The sequence below is a fragment of the Bradysia coprophila genome, chromosome IV (assembly GCF_014529535.1).
Source record: "Bradysia coprophila strain Holo2 chromosome IV, BU_Bcop_v1, whole genome shotgun sequence".
Lineage (NCBI taxonomy): Eukaryota > Metazoa > Arthropoda > Insecta > Diptera > Sciaridae > Bradysia > Bradysia coprophila.
In genome coordinates, this window is record NC_050738.1 from 6,221,872 (window position 1) to 6,246,736 (window position 24,865).

At 32.1% G+C, this 24,865-nt stretch overlaps 1 protein-coding gene across 5 annotated transcripts in view; it reads left to right on the top strand.

Annotated features, from left to right (window-relative positions):
• LOC119066747 (POU domain protein 2-like) overlaps nucleotides 1–24,865 on the top strand; it is an 80,930-nt gene that overhangs the window by 27,759 nt on the left and 28,306 nt on the right. For all 5 annotated transcript variants that reach the window (XM_037169372.1, XM_037169373.1, XM_037169374.1 and 2 more), the window contains one exon: nucleotides 17,391–17,939. In XM_037169372.1, the coding sequence (XP_037025267.1) occupies nucleotides 17,391–17,939 (549 nt within the window). The remainder of the gene's footprint in view (nucleotides 1–17,390; nucleotides 17,940–24,865) is intronic.

Sequence of the window (24,865 nt, forward strand, 5' to 3'; positions counted from 1 at the left end):
TATGAGGTGTGTACATCATATCGGAAAGTGTCAAATTCAGGTACTAATGAGAATCTTGGCGCCCCATATATGCACTGACCTATTTTCATGAACAAAAGAATAGAAACGAAGATCTTTGCAAAGAAAATCTGAAAATGTAAAACATTTGGTTGATTTCGTTTTTTTGTTGTTGTTGTTGTACCTCAACAAAAAATTTCTAGTCTTTGTTGTAGATAACATATTAACAGGTTGCTATTCCCCAGCGATTTTTTTTTATATTTCATTCTAGACTATTGTTTTGTACGGAGTGCCGGGACTACATCTAAGAGATATATAATTGACTGTCATAATTTAGAGCCACAAATTTGAAGTTATTTATGTGGTTGTATCCTCTCGATCTTTCATAGTCTTTGCTGAATATTATTATTCCTTTGAAACGTATTTCAGGTAAAGATTTTCTTATTGAGATTATATGCATGTAGGCAAATTATTGACCATGGTCTTTATTAATTTGTATCTCCTTTTAAATTTAATTTGGGTTCGCATTTGATTCTTCGTTTTCTGATGATTTTTATTCGAAAAAAGGAAGTCGTAATCATGGGTTTGTGCGTAAGGAAATGATTGACTTTCGTAGGTGATTTATTTACTTTTTCGCTGTTCAATTCTTCGCTGGATTTTCGGTTGGTGGATAGGTATTAATTGACTTGGCATTTTTGCTGTCAGAACTTTTTTCTTGAAAATATTAATTTATTTATGCAGATTCGCAGTTGTTGGTGGACTTAATATCTTTCTGTCGTTAGTTAGGCATCTAATATGAAACTGTTAATTAAATTTAAGATTTAAATTAATAATTTTGTAATTGAGTGCACCCAATTTACTGGTAAAAGATTATAAACCATGGTTACTGTTGCAACAGAATGAAAACCTTTAATCGTAAATGAAGTTAAATATTTTACTGTCTCAACATTCTAGATGGTAGCAGCAATATATAGAATTCATTATTTCTCTTGTTAACAAAAATTAGATAACAATGTTAAGATCTGTATGTCTGATCCGATTTCAAGCTCAGATTTTTTGAGATTTCCCACCTCACCGTAGAGGGCACATAATAACAGTCGTCCCTGAGTGAAATGTTTCCACATAAAATTCACAAGAATTTTATGGGGCGATGTAGTAACTTTTAAGATCAGAGGGATGACACGGTATCTCTGGGAACTCTAGCAAATAACATAAGTTGACCACGTCGAATCTTATTGAATTTCTTGAAAATAATTGATAAATTCTCAGACGATTTACTTGTGTGGTACATGTATCACAGGAAGCTTAATTACTGTGAGGATGACAATATTTTCTATCTAATTTCTTCTTGTTGCTTCCTACGATCGTTGTGTATTTGCAACGAAGATTTACAGGTGTTTGCAGTATATAAAGTGCAGTGCATTTATTGTACCTACGCTTAATATGGTGACTATTTACTATTCACTTGTAATATTTGAGAGAATTGTAATGTAACCTATTACCAATTAATCTGTTACTTCTTTTGATGAAAGTAACGTCTGGTGTTGAATTCAATAATCTATTACTTTGTTTGTTTTAATATAAGTTTGACTATGTAACAAGACACTAGCTGGAGCTCATCACTTAATTTTGTCATCGTTGTTGACAACAGATGACAAGCCATTCCTAAAATGGTGATAACAAAAGATTTAGTCAGTTTAAAAAATATTCAGAAATTTTATCGGTCTACCGTACTTGAAGCTTACACACTTTACACGATTTTATTTTATTTTTAACAATGAACCTGTATTATTCGTTGCAGTTGCTGCACAATTCGTTGTTTGTTTAAGTCTTGTTAAACCTTTCAAATGAATGGAATTAAATGTTAAAGATTTAAAGTTGAACCAGAATTCAATGAAATTGATTCGGTAAAAACAATTAATTTCCATTGCATAAGAAATTGAATTGAATTTAACGAAAAAAAAGAAATAATTTAAAGAATTTCATAGTGACGGCTAACAACCTATACGGTTATTTCAATACAATATTATATATGCATAATTATCGGTTGCATTGGTTGCATTTCCATGAACTGAAATACATTTTAGTGGTAAGCATTTATATGTTCGACGTTAAATTAAAAGAGAAAAAAAAATGAAATATTTACCTTAAGATCACATTTTTTATTATTAAATAAGTAAAATCAATTCCAGTTTCAAACGGCGACAAACCATTATTCATTTAAATGCTCATTTTATCATTCATTTTGCTCACATACTAAATTAAAAATAGCAAAACACAATTATTTAAATTAAATTATAAACAAAATGCTAATTTTGAAATATTTTCATTTTGTGATATGCAACTGTCGAGATTAATTACAATCACAGATGCAATTTATAGAAAAAAAATTATTTTAACTTATGGTATTGCACTATTGGAGAATGTGAACGACATAGAGAGGAATATCATCGGTTCATTAAAAATAATTTTATTCTCAGATATCACTTTCAATAATTTGTAGGTCAATCGTATGGATTTGAGTAAATAATACAAATAATATTAATCGATCGTAATCTGAACATTACTTGATTATAATCATTCATTTCGTTCAATTAAAATAAAGTAATTCAAAACTTTACAGCACAACTTTACTTTGCTTTTTATACACGAGTATCCAAAATATCGCTTATAGATTTGGCAAAACTATCAAGTTCTTAATTGATAATGAACCGCACATAATTTATGCATAATTCTCTTGTGTTCTGAAGAACAGATCTATACCGATTCAAGTGTAAATATGTAGGTCACGTTCATAAATCAATAAAAATGTTAAATTTTATTAATTAGTTGACAGTTCTGGCAATATTAACCTGTCACATGTGGCAAGCATATTAACAGTTTTACTATCTGATCTATTACTTCATTTGATCGAATATTTTCATAGATTAATTTCAGAAATCTTTTACTTCATTTGTTTTGACCACGCTTTTCGCTATATGAGACCTCAAGGTTGTAATAGTATGACTAAGGGTAAAAAGATAGTAGAGCTTTCATGTCAGTTTTGTTGATCCAAGGTTAATAAGCACACAAAAATGAGACTTTTAATTTTTATCCAGAGTTATGTAATTCATTTCTGACATGCTGAGGGTGTCGAAAGTAGTGCTTGAAATAGGAAAAGTACGGTTTTCGACGCATGTAAAAATCTTTTTCATACTTAGGACTCGAAAAGTGCGTCTTCGTCGGATATGAAAAATATTATTGCCACGGACTAAAAGTCTTATTTAGCGAATTCAATTCCAGACCTCGCCATCGGCTCTGTCTGGAAACCTCTCACATGTTAAAAAAACAATTTTAGTCCAAGGTACGAAATGTACTATTACTTCATTAGTTTGAAAGACGTATATAAAACCATGCCAACCACAACTCACCGTTTTTCTTGTCGTCGCTGACGATGACAAATGATAGAACTCTCAAGGAGATATAAAATCGTTTTAATGAAAGAAAAAAAAAATCAAATCATCTCAATTGAACGCCATTGAACGGGTAGTTTCCGTTTTTCTACAGAAAAAATCCATTGATCTAAATCGCTTTTATTATTTAGACGTTACCCCTAAGCTAAACAATAAACAAAATCGAATTTCATTAGATCGGTCGTAGAACAAGAGAAAATTTCCAATTTTTGTTTAGAATAAGCATTACACATGTATGCATGGGTTTACTTCCACTATATATGCGAGAAGATAAACGTATTTGGGGGATGCTTTTACGCTATTACACTGATGCTTTTTTCTTATTCTATTTTTTGTGTACTACATCCACTTCAACCTTCCAGTTTGTATATTGTCGTTGTAAAAATCAAATCAATTCATAAAACGAATAAAAATTTAATATTTTTCTTTGACCAGTCAATCATATTTTCTTGAATAGAATTTTATTATCTTATACCTTTCGCTTTACGTTTTTTTTTATTCAATTTATTTTTATTGATATTGAATCCACCAAAGAAAAACGAAGTTGAACACAAAAAAAAGCTGAAAGAAGGAAAGGTAAAAATTTTATTTCTATATTGCAGCGAGAGAGCAACCTGCAAAAAAATCTTATTTTCGATATTGTAATCCGTAAATGTTTAATTAATTCATTCGATTGTCAATATAAATATCGATGGAATACCATAATCAAAGGAACAAAAAATTAACATTCCCACGGTGTTGGTATTCAAATTTTTTTCATATTTACCCTGATTTTTTTCCTTTTACCTTTTATGCACTTAAAGGAATTATATTCAGATTCACCCTAAGAAATGCGTAAAAAAACTGTGTTCTTTACCTGGGGCTTTAAAAAATATTACAAATCCTCACAAAAAAATTTGTTGAATTTGCTAAAAATCGACAGAAATAATCAAGGCACCATCATTATTATTAGTTTTTTATGGATTTTTTTCTCTCTTATGTACGCATTTTTCAACAAAATTTTTTATGCATTTAGTATAGTGAGTATAGTGCTGGTAACAATCAAATTAGGGAGAAAATGACCCTTATGTTTCTTTAGCAATTTTTGAAGTAAAAAACTGAATTTTCAACTGAAATTCTCAGGAATTTTTGGTTCGGGTATAATGCTTTTTAAATCATAATCAATGACGACGATACGAATTTTTATTGATTCTCCCTAGTTTTTTTTTCGCAAAATATCGAAACATATTTTTTGTATTATATGTGAAATTCGTACCACCAGTTGATGATTTTCCATTTGTTTAGCCTTTTTACCCCTAAAACACGATTCGATTTAAATATCCGACCGTTTGAGCGTTTTTTCGATTCTTATGTATCTTTTGGATCAGATTTTTGTTACCATCACACCTTTCATTGTTTCCATTTTGTCATTTTGATATGAAAGGAGAGAGACGACAAATATCGAAAATAACGGATTTTTCATTTAATAGTCAAATGAGAAATAACCGTCGTTTTCTCAGAGATATTTGTACTTTATTTACAATTTCATTTCGTTTAGGTACGCTGTTAGTCTTTGATGTCAACCCTTATACCACAATTCTTTTCCAAACGGTGGATCAGTGTTTCTTTGATCCCTAAAACGACGTAATATTCTTCTTTTTTGTATAAAAATAACGAATTTTGCTACGATGGATTTATATACACGGTTGTACATAAGACTAGAGTTAGAGTCTAAGAAACTCTAAGTCTATCGGTTATATTTTGTCATTCGTTCATCTTACAATTTGATCAAGGTGGTTTTATAATTTTAGTATTTTGTTCATCACTTTGGGATGAAGACTAAATACTTTTAAAAAGGCTTTAGTCGTGGTGGTATTATTGTTGCACTGATAGTTGAACTTTAGGTTCAAAAAGCAAGAACGTAATCTTGAATAACATTCTTCTTTTCAAAGTTATAAACGAAAGAGTTCTCTCTTCTTCTTTGGACCAACTACATGTAGTATGCAACAACAACGAACATTTTTAATGCATCGACCGGACATTAATTCATTTAATAGACGTCAGTAGATATATGTATGTTGAGTTGAAGGTGGTAGAATATCTCCTTTTTTCCACAAATACCTCACAAAATTTCTGTATCATTTAAATTCAAGCGTGGAATTATATGCACCGAATTTCTTGTGAATGAACAGATGTTCAAATAAAGTTCTATTGAATCTTTTATATTTCTGAAAAAAAAAAATCTTCGATTTCTAGTGAAATAAGAAAAAAAAAATTAAATTCAAAGCAAATTCAGAGGAGAAAAAATAACACAAAATATTTGGAAGAAAAAGAAGAACGAATGGAGGTACCTGATTGATTTATGTTTTTTTTTCTCTCCATCGAATTCAATAGTGTAACGTATTAATAGTGCAGCGATGCTTTTTAATATTGTTCCTGTTGTTAGATAATTTTCGTAGTTTTGCATTCATATATGTAAGTAAAGAACCCCATTGTATGTTGGATGTGAGACAACATTTTGGATGAATTGTAAAGATTTGCTAAAATGCTGAATAAACATTTTTTGTAAGTATTTCTGTATTGATGATCATTAATAAGACAAGTGAGTGAAAACATTGTAATTTTCAAATTCCAGAGTTATTTTAATAGTTAAATTTGTCTTTGAGTGATGAGATAGGAGAAATGGATAAGTAAGTCGCCAAAATAGTGACATGCCGTTCAGATTATGTTTGAAACTTATAAAATTCAGTCAGGGACTTTGTTTCCTGTACATTTCTGTTCTGCTGTGTCAAAGCTTATTAACTGATGAATCTAGTTTGGCATTCCCATCGAATAACATTATATAAAATTTGCTCATATTAGCTCACATGGTGGTTGGAACAGGTTATGGGCTTAAAGTACAAATTTAAAATAGTGATGGTTCAAAACATTTATCGGTTCAGTACGACATCCTGCCACTATAAGTTTAATAGTAATTTACGCAACAAGTTGAGAACAAAAACACTCAATTTGTCAACGTGAGTATTCTGCGACCAGCTGCGAAAAGTGAACTTTTGAAATGCATTTAAATTCGCTTCAGAGATTGTTCATCTCAATAGGCGAATGGTTAGAGGTATTTTTCCATAAACATTGGGTTTTAATGTCGGGTGCTCGAAATTTGGCTCGAAATCAGTGCAGAATTCACGGAAAATGGTTCAGAAGGAGTGACAAAAAGCAAAACAGAGAAAAAAGTCGAGGGAAATGGCATCAAACGACTCATGAAAAAGTGCAGTTTTTAGTTATATTTCTGGAATCGAATTCGATAGAAAAAAAACCTTATAGCATAAGTTGCGAACAACATTGTCTCTAACGGTGTCACAAAGACACTACGCAACATTTCCGCACTAGATAGATAAATTACTGTTCTTGTTCTACATACGATTTGACTTAAACCTAAATATAAATTACGTTCAAAATAATTTCAAATTATAATACTTTCCATCTTCTTAAAAACCAATGCTCAGCACACTGCTATATTAAACAATTAGCTACACCATAATTAAGTGAAAACAATATTAATTTATCATTTAATCATATCACAAAAGTTTTAATGCTCTTCCACTTTGAATACTTATTACAGAGAAAAATGCAAATTTTATGTAAAATATGAATTCGTTTACCTTTCTTCCATCAGTTGTAAATGAAATCACATTTTCATAATAGACATTTCCAGGTGTATGTTTTTTGTGTCTGTTTCGAGTTTATGAATTGAATTCAAAAAGTGTTTTTAACTAAAATGTTTTTTTTTCTCCGCCAACTTCTTAATATTATTTTGACGTGTTCACTGTGTATTGTGTTCACACACATGAAATGTTATAATTTTTAATTAGTTTTTTTTTTCGTTCAGTTTAACATTTTTGGATTATTAATTGTTTAATAAGTCTTGGTTTGATGGTACTTAAGTATTGAGGTAATTTTTTTTTAAATGAATGTGGCTTTAAAGCCTATCATATAGAAATGATTACATTAATTTTATTTATTTATTTTTTTGCATAGTTAATCGTATGGAAAATAATTTTGCTTGATACGCAAGTGGAAATGAAAGCATCACAAACGAAACATGAGTTTTTTTTTGTGTTTGAAATTAATCTAAAAAAATTCTTTTAATTTATGAATGAGTTTACGCATCATATAAAATGTGTTCAGTATTTTTTCTATTAAAAAAATTTAATAAATGCGAATATGAAATCCATTTCTTATAAAAAATATTCATCCAAATTTAGGTGAGCTAACTGTTTGCGAATAAAATAAAAATTTAAAAAAATTTTCCTTCTCGATATTTGATTTAATTTCAAATTTTCATTCTCATGTTTCCAATCAAAAGATATTTTACTCGAAAAAAACAAACTTGTCGTCCCCTCCAAGTCCTTTTTTCCGCTCGAAATTCCGGTCAGTATACAAACATAGGAAGGAAGTACAGAAATAAAAAAAAAATGGTTCAAACAAACAAGTTCGCAATAAAGTCAAATATTTGCACACCGATGAAAAATCACAAAGAAAACAAAACTTGATTTGTTTATTTAAAAAATTTTCCGCCATGAAAATGTGTCGCTTTTCATTGGAATGTGTGTATATATAGGACATTGTAAATGGTTTCTTTACAAGAATTATACGACGATGAAGAAAAAAAATCATTTTTCCATAAAATATATTTTTTTTATAGTCCTAGTCCGTATACTTTTTCCTCCCATGCCACCACCACCCCCCACACACACCTTCCATCCAGATTTTCCCGCATATAAAACTTCATCGGAAAATTTATTTTCCATCTGATATAATGTAATGTGAATTGAAATGGTGTGTCGTTGTGTCGCTGGTGTTCTCTGTGTGTATTTTATATTTAAAATCTCTGCCATTGGTTCAAAGAAATGAAAATTTCCTCCAATCACACATTTCGATAGAACGGTTTTTTTATATATTCAGTCGTCTTCAACCCCTTTATTTCCATTTCTCGTTTATTTTCATTTTATATTTTTTACGCTCTACCCAAACCATATGTATTCTCAAATGCATAGGAACGTATCACCCGTGATTTACATAATGTCGTTATTTAAATCGGTTTTTTCGTCTTGTGTTCGAATTATGCGCAACGGGTATTGGTTCAATAGGGAAGTTGTAAATATTGAAAGAACCCTTTTCAGCTACCCTTTTTTCGACTTGCTTTTTTATTGCTATACAGATGCGTTAAACGGTTATGTTTATCATAGATCTCGGAAGAGGGGTTATAAAAATTGTTTTCACTTTTTTATGTTTATATACAACAAAGGTACTCAATGATCTCTTCTTGTTCGTTCTCTCGAATTAACATCTTAAACAATCAGTTGTTTACCTTTAAATATGCTGCTGCGTATTTTATGTAAATAAAAAATAGTTTAACGTTGACGCAGTGGTTGACGGTGCATACTTGTGTCGTATTAAAATGCATTTTATTCAAGACAATATGCTCTTGTTCGTTGGATTCATTTTAACCAGCAAAACACCATTCGAGTATATAAATCTTGTTTTTATCGATCGATGTATGGAAATTGGCGCATGCGACCGAACAATCTTATGGTAAAATGTGTCCCAATTTAGTTATAGCAACAATATACAAAATGTAATATTTTTTTTTTGTGCCATATTCTAAATGTAACGAAACCTTTATACCGAAACATGTATGAGCGATACACATTATAGCAAAAATTCACATTATAATATATGGAAGTACGGAGGAGAAGATATGAAAGATTTTTATTCCATATTTTCTGTTATAAAAGGAAAATGTGTGAATAAAGATGATGAATACGAAGAAAAGAAGAAGAAGAAATATTTTCGCCAACCATTGAACATACAACGGACGATTATGTACCAGAGATATTTTTGGTATTTACAGTCTAACAGATTATACATATGCGAACGTTGTCTTCCAAGATATCACACATGGTTTATATACCCAACTGAAGATGGTACATAAGTGATTATGGGGTTTTTCGACTGGCCATTCAATGTGTACACACATGAACTGTGTGTATTTGTATAATCGAAGTCAATGACCATTCCAATTGTTTTACGATCGCTTTGGTTTACGGTTGGGTATATATAAATGAGAGTTGACTTTGAAAGTGCGAGAAAATTTAGTTGATTGTTCTTTGGCCTATTTAAGCAGTTGAGATAGGCCGGATGATTGTATCGGTAAAAGTGCCTAACGACGATGCCATTAGAGAACAACAAGCCAAAGTTATGCCAAAGATTTTTCTAGGGTTTCAAAATCTTTCGAATCCTGAGACCGGGATCGAGACCGAGTCCTCTTTTCGAACTTGTGAGACTTTCATTTGGCATTAATATCTCTCTGCTGTAAAATTATCCTTCAACGTGGACTTTCAATCAAACCTTTATCGTCCAATCTATCTATTGTAAACAAACTAAACTCACTGCTACACAAATATGCATAATATTTTCTAGCCAGAATGCCCTCGTAAACTTTCTACAAAAAATCTCAAACAGCAAAATAATTGAATTATGATCACATATCGACGTTAATTTGATACGCCAAGACAAACAATGTGAAGAAATGGCATTAACGACATCATAATATAATGACTGAATTAATGAAAAGCCGACCGTCGTTTTTCAAATGATATCAAGTAAATCCAGTAAAAATTGATACGTGGTTGTTGCGCAAAGCAAAAATTACCATACCGAAAGGTTACGCTATTTAAACATTTGTTATTCTAAATCATGCATTAGATCAACATGGTCAATTTAATTTGGATGATATACGCTTTTTACTGTCGTGTATGTTTACGCAAAACTTTAAATGATGCGAGTGGAGTGTGTGCATTATGGGTTTCGTAACATTTTATATTATTGCGGTTAATTTTGTGTCGATACGAAATTAGATCTAATTTTCATAATAAACAAAAAAAAAGTTTCGTCTAATTACTGTGGTCGGTCACTTAAAAATTAATACCAAAAGTTTGTAAATAAGTAACAAAAAAGAACTCTCGGATCACTTAAAGCCAAACCATATTGTTGATTGTATACAACACAATTTTGGCTTTTTCGAAAATAATGATGTTATAGTTGATGGATTCTAATTTTTCTTATTGTGAGTTAAGTACCAAAAAACAATCTTTTAATTTAAAATAGCAACATCTACTTAAAATATAATTATTAAATATCCATGAAAAAATAATGGAGAAATTATCAAAATGATAGATTCGGTAATTTCTTTCAAACACGAGAGAGAAACCGATATTCCACAAACACTCAGCCAAAAAAACTTAAATCTCAATACGGATAATTAACTTGTTAAATCAAACACACACCTTAAATATATGTGAAGATTCCCGTGTAATTAACAACGTACATAAAGCATAAACAACACCAGCCACAATTAATATCTAAATAATTAGTGTTATTATTATATTACATTTGAGGCTGTAAGTTGCTAAGCCCCTCGTATGCTACAGATAGACTTATTAATTTGAACTTCTCTTTTTTTTGTCGGCTATTGGAAGACGTTAATTTTATCGGAATTAATAGAACAGAATACAACAGATGATGAAGATACAGTATGAATGCACTATAACCAGCAGACGGGCTACGACACATTTTTAGTTGAGATTATTTCACACTCCACTAGCTATAGTCAGGACACATACAGAGGTAAAAATGCATTAAATTGATTTTCTTTTTGGACAATACAGATAAATAAGGCAGATCTAGCGATACAACTTCTCATGTACATACAAAGCTTCCAATTCCTTTCCTAGTAAGTGAGGAAATTTAATCACCAGAACGTTTACTTATCATCACTTAAAAATGCAAACGTAACACGATTGTATCATTAAATCTGTTACTTATTCTGCATTGAGCATAATCTTCCCGTTGATACAAAATCTTTTACTTCATTTGTTGTAGCCAGCATTTTGCTATTGCTAAGTGAATACGTAGAGCTCATCGCTTTTTGTTGTCATTTTTAGAGGTATCAGATGACTAGCCGTTCATAAGTCTTTAAAATTGTCTTCTTCGATTTGTTATATTGAATGCGTAATGTTAAAGTTGTTCTGAAACTTTTGACCTATGAATTCTACCTGTGAGGTCAGCCCAACGTCACCTTTTATCAGCTCTCTAGTAACTGTCTCTACTGTACTCACAATTTCTTTGTTAACACGTTTCAATTATAACTGAAAAACTAACCATTTACAAACAATATATTGCTTGTTTTGATTTAATCACTTTCAACATTTGACGCAAAATCTTTTACTTCATTTTTGTTAACAAAATTTTGTTACGTAACAAAACATCAGCCAGAGAATGTCACTCATTCCTGTCGTGGTTGTTGACAACAGATGATAAAACCAATGGCAAAACAAATGATGGATGATTTTCTTGATGGTTTTACTCTCGAAAGATTCTTAATACTATTCAGTGAATAGAGTAGTAGATTGAATCGGCATGGGTATGTCGTGTCGTATGTGCAGGGCACACAGGGCACACAGTGGTATACCTAATAACCAAATATTTAAATACTGCAACGCAGTTTAATTCCATCGGAACATCCAGCCAGACTATAATCATAAAAGTGTTTTCATTCGAGAGAGTTTTTTTTTGTATTTTTTTTTATTTTTAATAAATGTACACACATCACATCGATTTGATTATATAAAAACCAATTAAAACTAAATTAACCCACTAATGCTTTTCGGTGTGTTGTTGGACCCGAGCAGAAATAACTTGCGGCATATAATTAGATGATTTTGAATATTCAAAAAATGTTGTTTTCGGAGAATTATTATTATAAGCAATATATCTTCATCATAATTTTTTTCGAATTTCGTTTGGATATACATTGGCTCTTTGTTTCGGGAACTGAGTTTTTATTCAAATTTCGTTGGGTTCATCACAACTTTTTTTTATTTTGTATTTTTTGGCTGTGTGTTGTATATCGTGCAAAAGTATTCCAAATTCGGTTTATAGCATTCGCTTTTTTTTACTCAGTCCGAAAATGTGCAATAAAAATCGAACATTGTTATAGTTCCACATTATTCACATGGAATTATTTGGTGAGGATGTGTTTTGTTGTTTGAACAAAAACGAACATTTTTCTACCTGATATATTCACGAGCCATCTCGTCGAAATTAAGAGTGTGCTTAACTCGTGCGCGCCAAAAAATCTGCTCATAATAACAAAACATTCTGTTACATGAGTGTTTTGTTACGCATACGACGTATATTATTTAACCCTCCATTTACACCCTAAAAATCTAACATCGAAAGATGTACGGCATATCAGTCGGCAAATATAAAAAAAATCAAATTTCAGTTATGTACACACAGACGAGATCCCAATATTCCGATGAACATAAGGGTTAAGGTTGTACATAATTTTCGTTTTCAGTTTTTACATGCATTTTTGGGCACCATTTTAACCGATTTATTTATATAAAAAAGGAAAGGTGGTTTCGATTTTTAAACAAAATATTAGATTAGAGAGAGCGAAATATCGTTGATACTGCAGAGGCATATGCCATTTTTATTTCGTTTAAATAAATTTACGTTTTTTATGTGGATAGTAGAGTTTAGAGCATGATAAATTTTCAACCGAACATTTCCGGTCTGGCATCATTATTACGAGAAAAAAATAACTGATTCGCATTACAAACAAAACTGTTGATTATTCAAAGTAGAGTATAAATTTTAAACATTTCCATTTACATACTCTTGCGAGCATATAATTCATTTTTATTGAATTTTTCTTAACAGTAATTCAACAGTTTTTTTAGTTTCTTAATTTTGAAGTAAACAATTTTCTTACCAAGTTTTGCATAAGAAAACAAACCAAAAAAAAATGTTAGGTTTGCCATTCCACCATGTAATATGAAAATTAGACGATAAAATCGTTATTTATTATTTGATATTACAAGCAGCAAAAATAGAACGAATTTTTTTATGTTTTTAAGTTTTTGATTTTATAATTTTCATATTCAACATTTGCATAATCTTTCTCTATTTCCGCAGAAAGAAGTAAGTAATGAGCAAACGATACACATAACTTCTGTTGCCGAACAATTTAAAATTTAAATATAAAGTTTTATTATGTGTGACTGCCTCACGGCGAGTAATTAAAAGAAAAAAAAATCTTTAAAAAAAATTTTAACAAGAAAAAAAATGATTCCAATTGTTTATTGCAAGTTGCATTATTAAAATGTTTCTTTTTATTTTTAGTTGTAATACTCATTCACACGTCACTCTCGGTCGTGTCTTAATTCAGAGAAAAGTATCATAAAAATGTTCAATAAGTAGAAACGAACGACTACAATGAATTCAGTTTATTTTTCAGTATATTTATATAAACACTCAGGTAACGGATCTGTAGTGACTTGTGACTGCACTTTCATGCTAAATATAGATGGAAAGCCTATCTATTAAAATATTCAGCGAGAAATTTCCACTTTCCGCCATAAAAATGCATCTAGTAAATTAATAAACTGGACCCCCTCGGCAAAATGCACTTTTTTGGGCTGGTCAAATTACGACTTAACAAAATCTTTGAAATAACAGTATATATGAGTGAAGACGTCAGGAGAGATCAGCATTTTGAATGATGAACTTAGGTAGTAGAAGGAGACCACATAATAAATCAATTGTTATAAAAGGAATAAAGTAAGTAATGAAAAGTCTACATACGATGCATTATCTGTTATTCACACTGATGGCAAAAATGAGCGAGGGCGGCGAGCGTTGCGTGTTGTTTTATATTGTACAAAAAATTGTTAAATTAACGAAGTAATAGATTTTGTTTCAAACACTAACCAACACTTGGAGCAATAGAATTAGTAGCTTTTACGTGTTACGGCATGTTTCTTTTTCATTTACATTGCCTAATCACGTAAAGGATTGTTCTTACGAAGGTCCAAGTTGTTATTTGACAAATGCACTGAGCGAAATTTCTTACGTGCTATGCGTATATCATTCGTGCCACCTGTTAAAAAGTGTGGTAAGGTAGTTATACAGCAGGCTCGAATACAATACGTGGGAGACGTATTTCGCCTTGACAGAGATTTAAAAATATGAATTTTATTGAATTTACCTACGATTTACACCATATTAACCAGTTTATAGTAGTTATTATACATTTTAGTAGTCATTGGTAACAAATACTTTAAATTAAAAATTGACTTCTTTGGGAATTGAACCGGGGACCTCTTAATCATGAGCCAACGATCTTTCTAATGTATCAGTACAGTAGTGTTGGTGGACATTTCGTATTGTTGAAGCGTACTTTGAAAGCCATAAACGTGTGTGGCGTATAAGCGCACAATAATGGTGATATGTCGTTTTTTAACATAATTGAATTTCAGTTCTTAAAGCACGCGTAATCAGCTACGACTTGATGGCAAGATAGCTATGGACACGTATTATCAAAATGAAATTACTTAATAAATAATGAAAGTATTTTAAAGATAATTTTTCTAATTGACTGAAATATTTTTTTTGTCGTTTATCTTCTTCGTGTTAAGAAATATAAATATGATCCAAATTCAATGTCTGAGACCAGCATCCACTATATACGTTTAGCATACTTGATGTGCGTTTAGCTTCCGTCCCACTCGTAAGTTATTCATATTCCACGTGTATCACCACAATACGTAACACATGAATATTCTAATCTGACAATCGAAATACGTAACTACGTTTTCAACGTGTTCCACGTATAAAAGACATTGTCCATGTATCATATACATTACTGAAGTATATTCCACCTTTCCGAAGAATTTTACACATACCCGGAGTATTGTACGAATTTTCTTTTTCTGGGTGTGGGGGACACTCCTCTTATCAAATACAGAATTTGGAACCTTGGAAGTAATATACTATTATGATTACCGTAGCAATACAGTGCTAAAATTACTTTGATGTTCAAATAGTTATTTATCTAACACGAATCGTATGAAGATATTTCATCGCACTAGATGTGAGATTGTCAGCCCGAGGCGAAAGTGAGGTTGACAATTTATTGTGTGTGATAAAATTGTAGCTTACGAATCGTGTTATAATAAAGAAAGTCGTAGTACGAATTCCTGTTCCTTATCGCAAAGTTATGGTTTAACATTGTTCGAAACACCGTCTTGAGGATAGTTCCCGTTTGTTGAGCACAATTGGTTGACGAAGAGTTGTTTGATACAAATGACATAATTTATTTGATGTAAAGTGAAATGCGTTCTTCGAGATTCTTGTTGCTATTCAAACTAAACACAACAAAACTATAAGAGAAATCATTCTAGGAAAACGATTTCATTGAACAGATTAACTCATTCGGTTCATTCATATTCAAATTTCCGGAGCTATAATTAAGCAATTTAATTTTATCACAATTTATTGCAGGCAATATAGTTCTGTCGACAAAGTAATTTATTTTTCAGCACTTCTTCACTGAGTTATTTACATCTGATTTGTTAATGTTAAATTCTTTAATGCTGTGTAACAAAACAAATTGCTTTGCTACTATTTTTTATGGCAGGTCTACGGTCTATTTTTTTATTCAACTTACATTTTCTATGATTTTTTTGTAAATTTTGTTATGCTGCAATGAACCCAGATTAATTCTCATACAACTCAATAAAAACCGAAGGATCAAATCAACCCACATCATGATCCTAAATTGTACACAGTTTAATATCGAAAATGTTACATAAATTTACACAGACCCATGGTTTGAGATTAAGAATTAAGAAATGTGCTGGGCATGGTATTCGTAAAAAAAAATTAAATTTTTAAAGAAACTGAAAGGATTTTTGTATTTCAATCAAATTGCAAAGTTTTTTATGCTTTTTATCGACCATATAGTTGCATATAAAAAAATGCAATGTGTATCCTTTGAAATCTGTTAGAAATGGTTATGTTAGACTAACCCATCTAAACGTTTCGTACAAATGAATACAAATAACAATGGAGCATAAAAATCCTTTCATTTTCAATGCCGGTTTTTTTCTTCGTAATATTTTTTAATCATCTGGCGTATATCCTTATCCATCCCTCATTCAATTTTTTTTCTACTTTTTCTTTAACAACATATTTATTCGAAAACAATATATCCGAGCAGGACAGTTTTTTTTACCTACACTGAAAGTTTTCTTCGAACGTAGTTTTTTGTCATTTAATCTCTACCAGTAACATCTAAATGAATCGTGTTATACTCGATGCCTAAATTGTATACCTTAATGCCGATATCGTCTTATTACACACTGAACCCTTTCGATTTTTAAATGTCTTTCTAATAAAAAATATATTTTCATTTCGGTTTCTCCTTTCTATACGCCAGTTTTCATTCAAACGCATAAGAGTATAATAATAATGATGTACCACACGACGAACCTATACATTTAGGTAGCTAGATCTTTCAGAAATTGTGTGTTACATGTGTTGGATCGAGGTTGACGGTGAGTTGTTTGGTTTCTTTTTAAGTGGAGATGATGATGAATTTTTATAAGAAACCAATATGCGGCGCGTGTCTTTACAAATAACACGAGCGCGCGGATGTGTAATAGTAATTGTTGAAATTGTGTTTTGATTATACGGCAAATGTTATAACCATCGGAATTATGGTTTGACTAAAGGAATATAATTTCCAATTCTTAATGTCCATAGTTTTTTATCAGAAATTGTTGTAATATAATCATCTATGGGTAGCCGAAAAAACAAGTGCATTCTTGTCCAGTTGGGAGTATGTGAAGCGATGAATTCATGAAATTCCAATAAGATTTAGGTTTTGCCTGAAATAACGAAAAGAACTCAAAACTAGACATAGACAGCCCTCATTCAACCGACCTCTAAATGTTTGTGTCTTCAGTTAGCTCTCAAGTATACCTTACCACCAATTATATCTTCAAAAACTTTCATTCTCGGCAGTTCCTTCAACAAATTTTCTTTCTATTTCAGGTAAATTATGGTTAGACAATGGAATGCAATGGCGTCATCCACTATCATTAGCACTAACCACTCCACCAGCACAAACGCCACCATCACCACCTGTAACACAAATAAACACCAACAGCAGTATACCATTCCGGGAATTGTTACTGCAACAGCAACAGTTACAATTGCACCAACAACGGCAACAACAGCAGCAGCAACAACAAAGCCAACAATCCAAAGCAAATGAAACAAAACCAAAATTGACGTCCACATCTCCAACAATACTTGTGTCCGATAGCGATCGAAGCGCTCTGGCATCACATTTCCATGAACGCGACCGAATGATTTTACAACACCAGCAGCAACAGATGCAATTGCAACAACAGTTGTTACAGCAGCAGCAGCAACAGACCCACCAACAGGAACAAGTGCACCAAAGCCATCATCAGACTGAATTGCAACAACGGCATTTGGAGCAACGAGAAAAGTGTTTGATAAACAACAATGACCGATTACAGGATTATGATGTTAGTGACCGGGAAAAGGAGTTGGCCATTCGACTGAAATCACCAGGTACGTGTGCACATTGAAATTGAAATTTTACTGAAAATAATCCCGAATAGCTTTTGCCTCCCGTTCAATTTAGACAAATCGAAAATTTATTCCATTTTGTCATTCATTTTATGGATGACTTGATAAGAGACTCACCCCAATTGAACTATGAAAGGGATTTTCCTTTAAAAAAAACTTTCAAACATAAACATTTCCATTGATGATTTGAACACATTTCTTTGTGCTCAAAAGCCGCACATTTTCTTCTTTCATATTCCAGACCTATAGTCCAATTTTACAAAAGACCGAACGAACCAAAAGAAACTGATTTCCATCTCTTGGCACACATATATACATACATGAAAACCCCATTGAAATGAATGCGAAAAAGTCCACCATCATCATTATTACGCCGGGAAACTTTCAATTTCAGATCGAGAGGTCGTTTAGGCAAAGTTTTTTTTGTGAAAGGGAAAATTGAAATGCCTACACCGGTTTATCGCGATTTCGTCCCAACATAGCTCGAAGGATTTTAAATCCATTGATGTATGCATTCAAGTCTCTTTTACTACCCCATCGAAAATAGACCTATACTCTGTCTCTCTGTGTTCGGTCTGTTTATTCAATTGAACCATCAGACGCATAATAAACGGACGACCTTTGTATTGTTACCGAAAATATGCATATAGTCTGTGCATAGTCATGAGGGTGGAATATTTAAATTTAAAATCTGATTTGCTCTGGTTAACATGGCTGAATTAAGACGTGCGTACAATAAATTCAAACAAAAACAGATACGCAAATGGGGTATACGAAGGGAAAGGGAATGAATTTTCCATATACGCAAAATGGATTTGCTGAAATGATGGCCGCCTCCGATAAATTGAGTGGATAGTTTGCCTAAACAATAAAGCATTACGACCAGCCGATAAAGCTGTTTACACTACACTAGTATTACATTCAGCTGAAAGCATATCTTCATTTCTTCTCTAATGAATGACGCAAATTACGACAAAAGGAAATTTATCGACAAAATGCTTTTCATATCGCATTTAATTTCCAGCTAAATATTTTATGCGGCATATTGTTGTGACAGATTTCATTTCTTTCTTTTACTTTTCTGTGTAACATTATCATCCCATGGCTTGTTGGTAAAACCATGGAAATGTTGACATGGTGACTAAATGGATTTGACCCCTTTTTGTTCAAAATGAACACGGGAAAGTATTCAAAATCAATGCTAGGAACTAGTGTGAAGAGCATGCAATAGTTCTTCTTTGTATATACCGATGATAATCAAACGGCGCTTATTGCATTGGGCGGATGGCTGGTACGTTATCTCGAGAAAGGAAAAGTAAAAACTTCGTATTGCAAGGAATTTTCTTTATCCATAAGCAAGGTCAGGTCAACCAATACTAACAGCTATGAACATATACTAAGGTATTAAGATGTCTTGCATGATATTTACTAATCAACCAAATGATGTTATGCTTACATATTCCTATATACATGAAATGCCTTTGCCTTTGCCTTTCTTTACGTACCTACAATACTTATCTATATATGTAAAACATCCACCACATACATCGCATACATTTCCATTATCCAATACGTTATTTGCCTTTGAAGCTAAAGTTCTTTCTCTGCCTTGTTCGATGTTCGAATCAACAGTCAAGTTCCACATAACATAAGTGGACATGTAAATTGAGACAGCAAAGAGAAAATATTTACTAAGCAAATGAATTGGACAGATCGAATGTGAATATAAAACAGAGAAAATGTTTGTAATGGTAATTGCGAAAGACAAAGTAAGTTATTGGCTTGAAATTCGATTTTATTTATCTTTTTAGTTTGGTTTTATTTTTAGTTTTTTTTTTCTTTTTATTTTATTTTTGCAATTGAAGAGTACATTACCTAATGAGTGTGTGTTTGGTGTAATAATTCATCTGCCAAGCAATTACTTGAAATGTTGTACTAAATCGACGTTGAAATTTAAAACTAATTACACAAAAATAAATCAGCAGACTCCATGAGGCTAGATTCCGGATAGGGTTGATAACACTAAAAGCTAGCAGGTCATCTAAATTTGCTACGAAATTGGGAATTTTTCGTTCAGCACTATTATTACAGGCAGATAACATCTGCTATCGACAGCGACAACCAAAATGATTGGTGAATTCCGATTTATATGTCATATACAAATGAATGTTAAAACGAGTGAAGTACAAGATTATGTTGATAATTTAACAGATTTCATGATTAAACGACACGTTTTCCATTTCGAAAAGGTTAGACGCGCTTAATATTAAATGTGTTTCATTCCACTTGCACAAACTTTGGCATCATTCAATCAAAGACCATCTACGATCAAAGAAACTCTTCGACGACCAAGAAATTATTCATCAAATCGAAAGCATTTGAATTTTATAAGAGCATTCTGTGTGTAGGTATCTCTTTGAATCGGCCACATCTATCCATGAATAATACACATATCCATGAAAAACGTATATTCGTCTGCTCGCTCGTCTATTTACTTTGACCACACAAAACCAGCAATATCATCTTTAGTTATACAAATGGATGGTAAAGGAACCTTTCTAATTTCACTTCGATGGGACGATGTATAGCCAACGGAAAGGGATGTTTATTTAAGGATATAAAATTCATGGGATCTAAATGCAAATTTTCGAATTTAAATTGCCGATTCACATCAGTATCAAAATGGTTCGAGTGAAGAGTGAAAAAAACAGAACAAAACTCCCGAACGAAACCTGTGCCTTTTTACTTTTTGAATGAATAAAAAAGCGAAACCTCGATTGTACAGTGTTTGTGAACGGAAATTGAATTTAAGAGTAATCATTACCATCAAATTGACCTCTTCTTTTGTATGTGAACAAACATTAGAGGCAATATATATGTACATATATGCGAAAGAGCCACCCCTGCATTCGTTGCCGATAACTGTTTTATATGTTAAACGTAGAACAGCAGCAAACTAAAAAAAAGGATAATTTCCGGAATTTCGTATAGCATAAAACAAAAAATCAGCATTGTATAATGTGCGTCTACACGGCAAGCGAACACAAACATATTTTTACAAAAGAAAACTAAAAAAAACCATTACCAATTCAAAATAGCCAAGCCATCTCTATCTATGGAGTCAATCAAGCACATGTCACCGTTTATATCTGAATGTTGGCAGATAAATTCATTCCAAAACGAAGTGAACATGCAATAAACAAATATAGACAAAGTTTCAATGCTTATCCCATTCAGATTAATACTTAGAAAAATTAATTTCATTGCTTGGTAAATAAAAGTCCGTCTCAATTGAGTGCTTGGGGATTGGATTCTGGTTTCCAGTCGCATACAATGTTCAATTAAATCGCATCTCCTTAATAAAATTTTAATTCACTGACTATAACGTTCTTGTCGGATTACAAAACATATCGAAAGTTTTTTTTTATCAGTATTTCCTTAAAAAAACGAGCAGAGTAGAATTCAGTGACGTATAATGCCTTGTTAAACCAGCATTAGATTGATTTATGCCACTCTTATTTCATATGTTTATTTATAGACTGTCTGAAGGAAAATTTGTTTGAAAAAATTCATCGAGAAGGGTTAAAAGGCGACTCTTTAAATATGAGGGTATTTTCCATTCGTTTTTCTTTGCTGCCATATAAATATATACAAAAAGAGAATTGAAATGAAAGTAGCAAAGAAAAATGTTATAAATGGTGATATCCATATGTGAAAATGTGTATACTGCATTAGGTGGGATGATCGTAGGTAAAGGCTGAATTTATTAGGATGGTGGATATTTACTTTCTTAAAAGAAATCTCCGGGGATTGAAATCCGAACCCCCAAAAAAAGGCTGTTTATTGTGTATATTACAACTGTGTGGACATACATTAAAAGTTTATATGCGGGTCAAGAGATTTAAAAAAAAGGAACACGAGAGAAAAGATTTTTTTATTGGGAAAATTAAAATGCGCAACAAATCAACGACTTGAACTTTTGATAAGGGACAAAAGTTCGAAAGTTTACAAAACAAATTTGGAAAATTAATGTGTTCAGCAAGCAAATGGATTTAAATGAACTTCACAGATTTGAGCGTAGACTATGGTGTTTTATGAAAACATTGACATTATGTCTCTGTGGCAGAGAATGCTAGTTCTTTAAGCTTCTTAAACGGCAATCGGGTTAAAGCTTACATCTATTACTTCGATTGTTCATAGAATCGCCTAGTGTTTGACACAGAGTCTTGTACTTCATTTGTTTTAACATTAATCTTTTTACTATATAACAGCACATTGACAGTAGCTCAAATCACTTTTTTTTTCGTTGATGTCGATAGCAGATGACTAGCAGTTTCTCTTTGAAGGTCGAAGGGTTGTATGACGAAAGTGGAACGTGCGCTCGTTATAATGTATAGGAAAAGTGCGCGGAGAAGGGGAGGGGAGTTGAGTATAATAATTTGAAAAAAGTGAGGACGGGATTTATTGACTGTCCCATACTGTAAAGGACAATTTTCCCAAAATATACCTAGGTATGTCAATGTTACTAGACGTGGATTACGTTATTTCCACCAAAAATGCATCTAAATATTTCACTACCACATCGGTATACTCAAAATTTTGCGCAGCGCTAAACTTGCGAACAGAAACACAAGTTGTTCTATCAATGGAATGCATTCGTACCAGACGCTTTATATCAAATTCATTAAGTTATTGATTTTTATTTCTTTACCAACATGAGGGTGGTCTAGCCCGAAAACATAACTAAATATGTGATGATGAGAAATTGGTATTGTAGTGGCCATTTATGTGCTCGTTTATAGACATGGTGTAGTGTAGTATGGCACACGTTTTGCTTGTGTCGTTTTCATATTAACACACTACCACATTATATAAATATAAAAGTGCCGAGAACATCCAGCGCTATTCGGTGTATTTATTTGCTTTGCAATTTTCCCGCCGTCGGGTTGTCGTAAAATGTTGTAACTATTGTCTTATGTACAGTGGAGTTGTATATTATTCTTTTATACCGTTCGGACGATGAGAAATATATAAGTTCGTTTCGAGAACTGAATATGGCGTGAGTTGCGTCGGAATTTATTGATTGCTTATGCAAACCAGTGATTCATTGGCGGGATTTTGCGAATGGGTTGAGTGGACGACTCTATTTCCGTTCCGTGTATGGAAAAACAAATCTTTTTATTTCAATAATTGTTCGTATTGCCAAACGATTTTATTGTGTTCACCTTTATCACCTATATACCCCTCTCATGTGCAGTTGTTGTCGTCAACCACCCACACACCCTTCGTTCTTGTGAATATTTTCAATAGTTGTTATAACATTTGCAACATTTCACCCCATATTTCGACAATATTTTTCTATTATACAAAATGTAGCCGAAATACCACTTTTAGTGTAACGCGATGGATGGAGATGTAAATGCACCAGATGTTCTTCTTTTATAAAATAGAGAGAAGAGAAAAAATAAAATAAAAATGTGGAATTGTTGGGATGCTTGACCCTTGTCCAGTGTAAGTTTCTTTTCCTATGCAGGACAATATACACAGAGTATGTATAAATGCGTGTAGCTCGTGGCACATGTAGTTTTGTTTCAATTGAGTTTATGGGCAATGTCTTCACTTTGTGTAGTATTATATATGGTTGATGCGTGGGTCTATTGAGTGTGTCGTGTGCCACAACGAGTATACATTGTGTTATGGATTCTTCTTTTTTTTGAGTAAATGGTACAACAACAATGTATGCATACAAAAGTAGTGCACCGTTAGGGGTACGAATTATTTTGGCGAGAGGGTGGAATTATTAATGACAGTATACGATAGATAGATAGGTAGGTCATTGATAATAAAGGTAATATATATTGGATGGAATTAGAGTGGTATAGTTTTTGGAAAACGGTTAGGTAGCACCAGGGTAATAAATTTTAATTTTGTCTGTATGGACCTCTGATAGTTTGTCATCATAAATTTAGATTTTTATTGTGTATTTGGAATGGAATAACGGACACATGGTGTTACCATAATGATCAGGATGACGTCCATTTCAATACTCAATTCTAAAATGTAAATAATTTTCGAACCTTTTAGAAACTGCAAGATCGCAACAAAATGATTGAATCTGTTACTTCATTTGTAGGACGTGACTCCTAGTATGTGATATAAAATCTGTCACTTCATAGACTTTATCATACATTTGACATATAAGAAAACTAGCCCGAGCTCATGGCTCATTCTTCTCGTGATTATTGATAGCAGATGACTAGCTGTTACTGTAAAGTTCATAAATACATTGCATTCCATGAAAAAATCGTTTGGTCTGACTTTTTACAAGTCTTTGAAAAGGAATTTATGACGGGTTTTTAATAACAACTAAAATGCCATCTCAAATGTTATGCAATTTGCATAATGTAAATTCGATTTTAAAATGTTACGTAACTGTGTGCCCTTTTTCAACTCGACATGCAGTTCTAGAAAATCGTCTAAAAAATTTAAATTTTCTCATTATCTTTTGTTGTTGTTCGTTAAACCATAAAAAACTTTCGCAAAGACTAGGGACAGAAAGAACCAAAAAATTCCAATAAAAAAATGAATATTGGGCACCGAGAAAAATCAGAAGTTCGTTCCATTGCTGTCGAATTATCATTGAGACTTTGCTTTCTAACGATGCTCGAGTTTTTAGAAAGGTGTGTCTAACAGTCTAACGTTGCGCACCATCAAGTTGCTGAAATGTCAACAGTTTAGCCTAAAGTGAAAGTTAGAAGAGGTCTACGATTTACAGAAAATCTTAATTATTTTCACATAATCAGTTTTGCTAGGGAAGAGACCTGAAGGTTGATTAGAAATCGTTTACAGCATGAGTTTAACACGTATTAGGTATAGCTCATCGCTCATTTTTGATGTGAATCTTCTCG